The sequence below is a fragment of the Vicia villosa genome, linkage group LG1 (assembly GCF_029867415.1).
Source record: "Vicia villosa cultivar HV-30 ecotype Madison, WI linkage group LG1, Vvil1.0, whole genome shotgun sequence".
Classification (NCBI taxonomy): Eukaryota; Viridiplantae; Streptophyta; class Magnoliopsida; order Fabales; family Fabaceae; genus Vicia; species Vicia villosa.
Genome location: NC_081180.1, coordinates 77,761,164 through 77,773,793, shown reverse-complemented (window position 1 = coordinate 77,773,793; position 12,630 = coordinate 77,761,164). Strand labels below are relative to the sequence as shown.

The 12,630-nt window shown below is 32.0% G+C and overlaps 1 protein-coding gene across 1 annotated transcript; it reads left to right on the top strand.

Annotated features, from left to right (window-relative positions):
• The first annotated feature begins 11,072 nt into the window (after nucleotides 1–11,072).
• On the top strand, nucleotides 11,073–12,007 carry LOC131610115 (zinc finger protein GIS3-like). Its single transcript, XM_058881991.1, has one exon. The coding sequence runs from the start codon at nucleotides 11,167–11,169 to the stop codon at nucleotides 11,974–11,976; it is 810 nt and encodes a 269-aa protein (XP_058737974.1). The 5' UTR covers nucleotides 11,073–11,166; the 3' UTR covers nucleotides 11,977–12,007.
• Nucleotides 12,008–12,630: the final 623 nt, after the last annotated feature.

Sequence of the window (12,630 nt, the reverse complement as noted above, 5' to 3'; positions counted from 1 at the left end):
TTTTTTATTAAATGCCCTTTATAAAATCCAAAACCTGGATTTACCAAACCCTTTTACCACATTTGCTGACTGGGCTTTGACTTGCTGGATGATGTGGCAAAAGGGTTGTATAAATAATTAATTGAATTATATTTAACCACTAATACCTCCAGATTCCACCACCACCACCACCTCCATCGCGAGAATAACCACCTCCACCGCCACTTCCTCCATATCCACGATCCCTGCTTCTACCATAACCAACACCACCGTATCCTCCTCCTCCCCCACAATACATGCAATGTATACTGACACTTTGTTTGTTATCATAACATTAGAAAGGAAAGAAAAAAATAGGAAGAAAAAGAGATTATGTTTGAAGGAATAATTACTTTCTTACATGAAAAACTGTTTGTTAGAATCATTATGTTGGTATGGTGTTTAGCATCTATTGCATGTATTGACAATAGTATACTTTAGCCAGCCCAAACTTGATCATTTAAAACTGCATAGGTGACAGAGTGGTGAGAGTTGCCTTGCTGTTCTCTTTAAAACTGCTATGAATATATGGTGCTCTTTAGTGGCTATAACTTAAAACAAAATTATGAACAATTTTCTGGGTCTGGTTTATTGAAATTTCAAAACAAATTTAATCATATGATATTACATCTCATGCTTCTCAGAAGGTGAATATAATATAATAAAAAATGTGCTCTTTAAAACTTATAGAAACTTGTGGCCTAGAATCTAATGGTTCTAGCAATGGGTATACTTCTCTTGGATGTTGGATGTTGTTAAAAGTTATGTTAGTTTTTCTTTTTTTTCGTATTTATAGCTTACAGTGACATTGATTGTATTTATTTTAAGCAAATACTTATACACAAATTAAAATTTTGTTATTCTGTTTTTTATTTTGTAGATTTTTGTTGAGGTTGTAAGGGCTTAGTATTCAACAGGGGAATCTAACAGCTGGAGCTCAGCTTTATGGGAAAGTTATTCTTTTGTGTGACAATGGCTTATATACAGATATTGCTGTGATTTTTGCCTTTGCATTGTAAACTTTTCATCTTTAAAGATGTGGAATTTCGCATTGCATGCCCTTACAAGCATTAGAATGAAAAGAAGCTCCACAGAGCCGATCCTAAGCTGTGCAGAATGCTCGGATGATGAGGTCTGCTCTAATGCTAGCAAAGATGAAGGGCTGGTGTGCCCAATATGCTGGGAGTCCTTCAATATAGTTGAGAATGTGCCTTATGTCTTATGGTGTGGCCACACCCTCTGTAAAAATTGTGTCCTATTACTTTAGTGGGCTGTAATGAAATTTCCTACCCAACAAATCAAGATTCCGTTCTTCGTTACTTGTCCATGGTGCCACTTATTATCATTCCGGTTCATCTACAAGGGGAATATGAAATTTCCTCGCAAAAACTTCTTCCTTCTTTGGATGGTTGAGAGCCTGAATGGTGATAGGCATAATGATTCCTTCCAACATAATCTCTTTTTCTTCCTATTTTTTTCTTTCCTTTCTAATGCTATGATAACAAACAAAGTGTCAGTATACATTGCATGTATTTTGGGGGAGAAGGAGGATGTGGTGGTGTTGGTTATGGTGGAAGCAGGGATCGTAGATATGGAGGAAGTGGCGGTGGAGGTGGTTAGTCTCGCGGTGGAGGTGGTGGTGGTGGAAACTGGAGGTATTAGTGGTTAAATATAATTCAATTAATTATTTATACAACCCTTTTGCCACATCATCCAACAAGACAAAGTCCAGTCAGCAAATGTGGTAAAAGGGTCTGGTAAATCCAGGTTTTGGATTTTATAAGGGCCATTTAATAAAAAAAAACTTCAGGGGGCGTAAACCAAAACTCGCTATAATGGCAGGGGGCTTAATATATTTAACCCTAAAATTAATTAGAAGGGGGATGTGAAGGAAGTGCAATGCTATTCTTACCAAAATTTTGATCATTATGTAAGAGATTGTTGCTTCAATAAAGAATCCAATTGTAGTGACAAAGAAGAAGCATAATTTGCACATGCAAGCAAACGTGATTATGAGGAGATCATATTAATGGCTAAGACACATTTGGCACGATATTAAAATAATGTATAGTATGTTGACACAGGTTATAGTAACCATATGACAGGAAAAAATATTAGTTATCAAGCTTGATGAATTAATGAGAAGGTATTTTATATTTGCAAATAACAACATAATTACATCTAAGGGTATATGGAGTATTATTATGAAGAGGAAGGTTGGACAAGAAGGAATCACATGTGATGATGTGCTATGTGTTCCTTCAATGACAAGTAATTTGCTAAGTTTGGGCTAATTTCTTAACAAGAACTATACAATTAATATGAAGTCAACATGCTAGACCATCAATGTCTTTCATCAACCACAACTGAGGATCAAAACTAGCTTTGGCATCAAAGATATGGCCATCTAAATTTCATGAGTCTGAACCTAATGCACATGAAGAAAATGGTGTATGGAATGCCTAATATAAAAGTTCCAAATTATTTATATAAATATGTTTGTGTGGCCAAGCGACAATGAACTCATTCAAGCATGGCTTGCCAATGAAGTCAAAGCAGAAGTTAGCGATTTTTCACTCAGGTGTATATGGACCATTTAAACTAAATTCAATGGGATGCAATTCCTATTTCATAACCTTTATATATGAAATGTGCAAGTATATGGGGATTTACTTGATGGAAAATAAAATTGAATTATATTACAAATTTCAAGATGCTAGTAGTAAAACAAGTTGAATGTGATATCAAGAAGTTGAGAATTAGTATGGCAAATATACCTCAAATGAATTTACATAATTATGTGAGAAAGAAGTAATTGAGCATGATATGATATATCCTTACACACCTTATCACAATGGTATTGTTCAAAGAAAGAGCAAAAGTATATTGAACATGGAAAAAAGCATGCTCAATGCAAGACAATTTCCAAACCATTTATGAGGGGAGGCAACCTCAAATGCAATTCACATCATCAATAGATGTCCAACAAATGCACATCATAACATGAAGCATATGTGAAAGGCACAAGTGAACAATATCAAATAATTCAATACCTAAATACATATGACCTTTTGATAGTATGATCAAATAAAACTAAAATGATAAAGTTCAAGAATAACATGAAGAATGAATTTGAGATGTTATACCTAGAAGACTTGTTTTATTTTCTATGTATAGAGTTTGTAAACACAAAACAAGGAGTTTTCTTGCATTAGAAGAAATATGCAGAATATATCTTGAAAAAAATTCAACATAAGCAATTGCAGCCCTGCAATTTCTCCCAAGGAAAAGGCCTCAGATTGAAGAAGGACACAAAGGATGAACTGGTACACAGAACCTTGTACAAGCAATTCATTAGTTCACTAAGTTACCTATGCAACACGAGACATGATATTTTTCATAGTGTGGGCTTGGTAAGAAAATTCATGGAGGAACCAAAATCATGCCATTTTCTTGTAGCTATAACGATCCTCAGATACATTAACGGAACAATAGACCATGAAACACTCATACCAAATCAAAATAACTCAAGAAGATAAGCATAAGCATATGGCTATTCTGATTATGATTGGGAAGCAGATTAAGATGATAGGAAGAGTACAGTTGGTTACTTGTTCATGATTGGAGAAACTCAAAATTCATGGAGATTAAAGAAACAAGGGATAATATCCATGTCTTCTTGTGAAGTTGAGTATGTCGCAACCTCCTATGCAGGTTTCTAAGCATTATGGAATAAAATTTTATTGGAAGAGTTGAATTTTAGTGAAGTTGTGAAAATCAAGTAGTTAATTGACCACAAATCAGCAATTGATCTAGCAAATCATCAAATAAGCCATAGAAGAAGGAAAAATATAGAAAGAAAATATCATTTTCTAAGAAAACCAAGTTGGCAATGAGAAATTGAAAACTGACTACTATAAGAGTGAGCTAAAACTTGGAGATATTCTAACCAAGTGATGACAGTTCATTAAGTGATTTTTATGAGAAAATTTGGATGAAGTCTGAAAAATATTGACCAAAAGCAAAGCTTAAGTGTAAATAAAGAAGCTAAAATCCAAGTGTTTACGATGGAAATTTGTAAACAAGTGCTAGTCCTCCAAAATAACGAATATCTTGGTTGCTCGCAGGATCGACTAGATTGATCCTAGGAGATGGTCTAAGTTTCGAGATTTTAATGTTTGCATCGTGTTCATTCTTGGTTTGGTTTGTGGTTGATTTGTAAGTAAAAAAAGGAAAATATATTGAAAGGTAAAATAAAGTGCAGGAATGTTAAAGGGTTTTTGACTCAAAAAGGATAAATAAAGATAAAAGACTTTACTGAAGATAAATGTAAACTGATAAAAGGTATTGTAATTCGATTAACATTAATTGTTAATTCATACGTATATTCTCAGCAATCGTTTCTCATTGTGCCTTGATACTTTGAATATGATTGAGTTTTGTACAAATTTGAACACCCTAAAATCTAACGCTAAGATTCTAGTTTATACTAATTCGACCCTAACGACCTTTTCCTAACGGAATTCCACGTTATCCATTTGCATACCCCTAGATCCCTAAGGATTCCATGCGTCCTTTTGGGGAAGACAAATCATTTTAAATTTGAATCTTCTTCCGCTCGAGGCGCCAAAATTCCATCAATGTGGTTGTTGAAGCTTGTTCACTGAATGCTCTGAAAATATCCTAAGCGTTTTATCCTAGTTTTCAAGGATATTTGCTTAACCAATACTTCGACAAGGTAAAAAACCCATTTTACACCAAATGATACTTCGAATAGCCTATGAAAGGCCATGTTTTATGTCTCTCTTTGAAACATCTTCCCTTCAGCAAATCCTCCTTTCGTCCGTCGAAGTTCGCAGCTAACACCAAGGCAATAAAGAAATAGGCACTTAAGGAAATTTGTTAAGAAAAAGGTGAAAAACGTGAGATTTTCCACTGGATTTCTCGCTCCCGCGGTGCATCTTGTCGTGGCGTAATGAGGCTTGCATCACAACGTGATGTTGACTGACGCGGCGTGATGGTTTTTTTTGGTTGACACGCGTTTTATTATTTAAAGGGCCGTTTGGCTAATTTTTAAAGGGTTCCAAATTAGAGAGAGAAAGTGACTACTAGGGCCTTGAAAGGGAGATTATGGAGTGATCGCGTTGCAAGTATAGGAGTGTATCAGAGTAATATAAAAAGTGTCAAACCCACAGGGACTTAATAGTCAAACTATCATTTTCTATTGTTACGATGTTTGTCTAAGGCTTATGAAAATAATGTTAGAGTTGTGCAAATAAAGTAAATGAAAGGCTTGAATTAATATAAGGAATGCGATGTTGGAATATGGTTCTCATCAATTCGTTGATACTTTTGGTGTTCATAAATTGAATATCTATGGGACAATATTTTCTACTTTGAAAAGAACTAATTGAACAGGAACTATCGCTTTCGCATATTCAGAACCGACTTTTATTCTCTAAATTATACCATCCATTGTAATAGTTGTAGGCGCTTATTGCATTAAATAAATAAAACATATTTTAAGTAATTAGACTCTTTACTCAGTTGAAAAGTAATTTTGATTGGAAAATAATAGTTTAAGGGTTCCCGGAGCTCGCATTGGCAAACCATACCTTAAACTTACAAACGTATCCAAAAATAGGTTTAAAAGTACTTTATTAAAATATTTATCTTCCTAATTAATTAACAAATGACTTTCGCGGTTTTTATTAATTAAAAACTAAACAATATTATTCTTTTGTACCAGACGACTTTCGATCTTACCTGGCGTATATGGTTCTACTTTCGTAGTAACCGACAAAATAAATTTAGAAAAATTGTAATTAAAACCAAAACAGCCCCAATAGAGTTTCTCAAAGAACATTTAGATTATTGTCGAATCGATGGTCCTCACATTCCAACACTTATAAAATTAACTAGACATAATTATAACATAAAGTAAAGCGATTGATTCGATTATACGATAAATCAGAGTAAACATAAAATAATTAAAAGAAAGGTAAAAGATGAATATGCGTTTAAATAAAGAGACGTTAAAGTAAAGATAATGAAATTAAATGAACCTGCTCCGAAGAGACTTTAATCTGGTACAACTTGAAATAAAACTTCGGATGAATGTAAATAAAGACAACATAAAATGCTTCAAATAAAAGTGTTCCAATCTCCACAACAAAAAAAGCTTGAACAGTGATATAACCCCTCGATATGACGAGTTATATCTTTTAATCAATAATTTATGCCTAGAATTGTGCTAAGATTGGATGCCTCAAAAAGAGAAACTAAAGACCTATTTATAATGAAAAATAAAACCTAAAAGGATGGTAGAAGTTGCTGACTTCGTGTGCTAAAAAATAGGAGAAGATGGAGGGAGTGGGAAGACTTGGTCAGGCTCAATTCAACTCCAGCGAGTTTTGATGAGTGGAGACCGCCACACCTCTATGGCGAACGCCATGCTCTTAAAATGGGCAAGACTTGGTCTTCTGACTGTTGAGACATGGACCACTCATGGCCACTAGCATGGTGAACGTCATTGTGGTCGCCTTGAGTGCAAACTGCTCCATTTCTTCTATTTTTCGTCCGTTTTGCTTCGTTCATTCGCATATGACTCTTAAATAGAAAAATACCCGAAACACACATAAGTACCAGCATAAAAGAGAATATTTTCCAAAAATTGTTTCCTAATTGATTAAAAATCTATTTATCAATTAGGACTCCATGAAAATTGAAAAATTTCTTTGATTATAATCAAATATCAATCTGATAATTATCTTTAAAGATATGAACTCCTAATCGATTGATACCATCTTAAATATGCTTGATTTAGAGAGAGATTAAGTCTTTAATCGATTAAATCCAATGCTTAATTGATTAAACTGTCCTTTTTTCAACTTCCTTAGTCTGTCTGGGCATTAAATTGCTTTGGGATTTGAGTTTTCTCGTTGCACCCCTTACTTAAGCTTTGCACCCCTTCATAAGTCAGACAAAATACTGCTTAGAGCTTCTCAAGAAGTTCGATATGAAAGACACAAAAAGTATCTCAACACCTATGACATCTAATATGCTTATTGACAAACACGAAAGAGGAGTTGACTTCAACATTACTAGGTATAGAGGTATGATCGGATCCTTACTCTGTTTAACTTCGAGTAGGTCAGATATCCTGTTTAGAACTCACTAATTGAATCATTAATCATCTCTCAATAATTATACTAGTGGTATTGATTGAATACCTTGTGTATCGTCATTAATTCAATTTGTGATTGTTGTATATCGATTACATGTTTACGCGTATTAATTTCTATTCAAGTATAATTCTCTCTAAAACTTTTATGCACATACTCTGAAAAACCTATGATATTTCGTTTTCGAAAAATCTGTTGATTTAAAAAAAATCTATTTACTCCTCTCTAGACTATTTTCTTACACCATATTCTCACCAAATAGAAGAATAGTCATCTCCTTGAATCTCTTGATACGATAGGTGATCCAAAATATTATTTCTTCTCAAGAGAAATGCTTCTTAATGACATTTTATCCAAAAATTAATTAACACCTTTTCGACTAGAAGGTTTCTCAAATAGTGTTTCTTTAGAGGATATTTCGTTCCTAATGATGTTCTTTCAAACAATACTTTTATTGTTTTTTGTAAAGATCTTTTGAAGATGAGGAGGAAGATGATAAAGATTCATTTGATGTATTTGAATATCTTTCCTCATCCTTAAGAAATTAGTTATCTAAGCTTCTCTATGATTTCCTTTATGTTATATCTTTCTTGAAATTCATCAAGAAATTTTTTTATCTTCATAATCAAGCACCGAATCAGATTTATGATACCGGTTCTTGAATCTTAGATATCTGTTACAAGCAAAAAATTTAAGATTAAAGTTAATATTTGAGAACAAACTTTTAATGGTACCTCATTTTCCTTGACACATGTGTCTACCCTTTTTATCTTAATTGGAATGGCATAGATTTCCTTAAGGATCTCCCATATTTCTTTGGTCGTTCTATAGTGAAAACATGCAAGAACTCTACAAATAATTGGGTTTGTCTACCAATTCATTCTCTATAAATTAACAAAAACAAATGGAACATTTAAAACAAAAATTTAAAACAAAATTTCAAAGATCACAATCAATACAATAAAAAAATATATAGTTTAATCCTTTCTTTTCATATGCTAAACCTCTCACCATCAAACGATGGGGGTTTATTTAAGAAAAGTCTCTTGTTAAAAATAGAAGAAGTGTTTAAAGCCATTTCTCTACCTCTTAACACGATTAGTCTTATAATATAATTTAGGCTCTGATGCCAATTGTTTATCCAATTGACTCCAAACATAAGAGGGGAGTTGAATTATATTGATTGAAAAATATTGTCCAATTATAAAAATGAACATGCAACTTCTCCATTGTGGAACTGAGGACTGGTGTGGTTTTATTGTGGAACAGACGGCTCTGAAAGCTGTTTCTAGTAAAGTGGTCAAATATGAGAAAGTGTGTATCGATAGTCAACACGCTTTCATACCATTTGCCTTTGACACTTTTGATATCCTAGCACCAGAAATAGTTGACTTTTTACATAGAGTCCAAAGGCTTATGAATAGCAATGTTGCATCTCCTAGTCTATGAATGTACTTTTTAAGAGGATTGATAACACAACTTGTTATTTGTTTGTCTTCTATTTCTGTATAAATTTGATGAACGATATAAAATTTAATACACCCTATAAAAAAATAAAAATAAAAATATCCTAAAAGATTAATAAAAATTCTTTAAATTGATTTTATTATTAAAAAATAGTTTGAGTAGCTGAATAGAAGAATTAAAGAAAGAAGAAAATATGAGGAGAATGAATAGAAGAATTAAAGAAAGAAGAAAATATGAGGAGAAAGAAATAAGTCGTAAATAAAATAGAGCAATTGAAATTAAAGAGATCAATAAGGGAAAGAAATAATGCACTAGAGATTTCTTGACCTCCTCTCGTCTCAAAGAATTTCTTTTTGAGAGTTTCACTAAAGATGCGAAATTTTCACTGATTATGTCTACAAACTTTTTTACAATTAAATAGAGATTTTAATAGGTAAGTCTCACGAATCAAACAAGATATTTTAGCAAGCTAATCTCCAAACCGAACTACATATTTTCACATACTAATCTCTAAATCAAATAGAACTTTTAATAATTGAACTTATAAATCAAAAAAAAAAAATTTAACCAGTTAATCTTAAATACCTAACTGAAATTTAAACTGATTAATCTCACCAACCAAACAATAAATTCTTTTAAATATTACAAATGATATACCCTCTTTAATAAATTACAACTGTTCCACCACAACACCAGCCCAAAGTTTATTTCAAGTAATAAATTTTTTAATTCAGAACTTCAAAAATTTAACTCAAACTATAAATTATTCACCGACTTGATTTGTTGATAAAAATATATTTTACTTTGTTCGTAAGACATGCAATATCCTTTGTTCTCCCTAAAATTCATTTTGTTTATTTTAATCAACCAATCAATTAATAAATAAATATATAAAACTAGAATTAAAAAACACTTTCAAATATGTTTCTCCAAAACCGAATTTCATCGAGACTCCAATAATTCTGTCTAAAGTTGTGATGATCTAGACATTCAAGTCATGAGTAATAAATAAAGCATGGGTCCAGAATACTACTTATTAAATTCAGCTACTCTATCTCTTTCAATATATATTCACCAAATCAACAAGTACACTAGTTTTTTTCCCTTCTAAAACAACCAAATCAACAAGTTCATTCATTGGGTGAGACTCTGAGGTTCCCTACAAACTCTAGCTAACTTGTAGCTTCTATGCATGTGTTAGGTGTTACTCTAATCCAATCATTTTTTATTTTTATACAAGAACAAGACTTTAAACCTGTTTTGTGCCATGCCATACTCTTATCACATGCATATCACATTCTCTGAATCCATCACCCTCTGATTGTAGGAATATTAAAATGAATCCTCGTTCTGAACCCATTACATCTCTGATAACATACTGTTCATTAGTCAAATTATTTATGACAAAGTCACCTTTGTAGTAAATTAACTGTTGAAAAGATCAGACAATTCCAACCATTTGGGTCCCTTTCTTGTGCCTCTTCTTGGCTTCTGTTCCCATTTTTTAACACACTTTTTTCTTCCTTCAGACATCCGCATAATAAATAAATATACATCCCATATTTCTTTCTCTTTCATAAATATTTTTTAAAGTAAATAAAATATCAATAACTACTAAAAAAATATACACATTTATTTTTAATCTAAAATAAAATAATAATTATTAGAAACACATAAATTTTAGATTTAAGTTTAAAATACTATATTCAACTTAATTAACAATATATATATATATATATATATATATATATATATATATATATATATATATATATATATATATATATATATATATATATATATATATATATATATATATATATATATATATATATATATATATATATAATTTCACAAAAAATTAAATTAAAATAATTAAAAAAAACTTTAATTTATAAATATTCATAATTTGCTTACATTAATTAATAAAAAAATTATCCTAAAAATTAAACTTTGAACCAACATCTTACACTTATTTAATAAATTAAAATTATTTGAAAATAATAAATATTTAATAATAATTAAATATGAATATCGTAATAAATAAACTATTCAACAAAACTTTAAAAAATTATAATGTTACTATATATTTTTTTTAATTTTCATAAACAAATGTCATAATAATTCAAAATTTTCAAACAATTTTTTTATGATGGTTTAATAATTAGAGTTTCTAAATAGATAATTGCAGATTCGAACTTGCACAAATTCAATCAAATATTGATGAAGCTTTAATGAAATTGAACAATCTTTTTAAATTGGAGTTTATTAATTACTTTTTAACTCAATTATTTTATTCAATTATTTTTGTTGGTGTGTGTCAAAAGAAAACCAATTGATATTGAATCCTGTGTATAAATAGACCCCAACACATGCAACACCACCTTAATATAAACACATCTAGTGTCCCTCTTCTTGTCTCACACTTTCACAACTCTTTCTTCATCACAATCCTCAAACCCTTCTATCCATCCAAAATCCACAACCAAACCCCTCCATGGATAACAATCACCATAATCACTACAACAATAAAACAACCTCCCAAACACGCCTTAAGCTCTTCGGCTTCCACGTCCAAGAAGACGAAACCATGCAAGATATTCTTCAACAAGACTCAACAAACAAAGCCACTTCAACTTCCCCTTCAACCTCAACTTCCCCTTCAAGATCACCGGAATCCTCCGGTGTCGGCGAAGCCTTTCCACCTTCCTCCGGTGAGAGAAAATACGAGTGTCAATACTGTTGTAGAGAGTTCGCAAACTCACAAGCACTTGGTGGACACCAAAACGCGCATAAGAAAGAGCGTCAACAACTCAAACGTGCTCAGTTACAAGCTAACCGAAACGCCGCCGTTTCGTTTGTTCGAAACCCTATGATCTCCGCCTTTGCTCCTCCGCAGCACTTGCTTGCTCCGCCAGGGTCCATGATGGTTCCACCTTCCTCGTGGGTTTACGTGCCGCCGCGTTCTGCTCCTCCGCCCTTCCACGTGTCGGTTTCTCACGGCTGCGTTTTTCCGTCGGGAAACGGTAACGGAAACACCATGATGAGTAGCAACAATAATAGTAGTAATAACTTTGCGGGTGCGGGGATGTTTCCGTGTGTTGGCGTTGTAGGGGATTCAGCGTCCACATTGTCAACGATGCAGGTACAAGGACGGGCCCACATGATTGATGGGCCCTGTTTGAGTAGGTTCAGTGGGCCCAATTTTGATGATTCATTGGGCTTGGATTTGCATCTTAGTCTTGCGCCAGCTGCGGCTCCGTCATACGGCTCGGCTCAGCTTGGTTATTCTAGATGCTCCCCTTAGGAACAATATTATATATATGGCTGCTTGTACATTTTTTTATTATTTTTTTTCTTTTTTATGCGAATTATTTCTGCTGGTAAAAGGAAAAAACGAAATTATTATCTAACAAAGTAGTATTTGAAAATATTTGAAACCTATATAGAAATTATTATAGCAATTAACAAGTTTTAGTTTCTGCTTAAATTTTATGAAATGAAGTTTATATAGTATAGAACAAAATTTTAGTTCACATGATAACATAAGCCTTTATTTGAAAGTACTGTGATTTGTTGAGATGGAAATAAAACATGATAGAGTTTGTGATAATTGGTTTGATGTTTGATTCATTATATTTGAATTTATATTTCTTTATGTAGATCTACCTAAGATCAAATTGAGAGTACTCATGAAATCAATTGAGAGGACTCTTGAAATCAATAAATAATGGCTAAATTTTTCAGAAATCAAACTATTTTTTGTAAAAAATAATAATTTATTTTAATGCAACTTTTAACAGAGCTCAAATCCATGATCTTACTCATAAAATTTGAGTCGGACTCTACTTATTGTTTTAATTAATATTATTTCCATTTTTTAATATAATATTTTTATAATTTATAATAATTACAAAAATAAAAAAGTTGATTGTTATATTAAATACGTTGATAGTTTGTA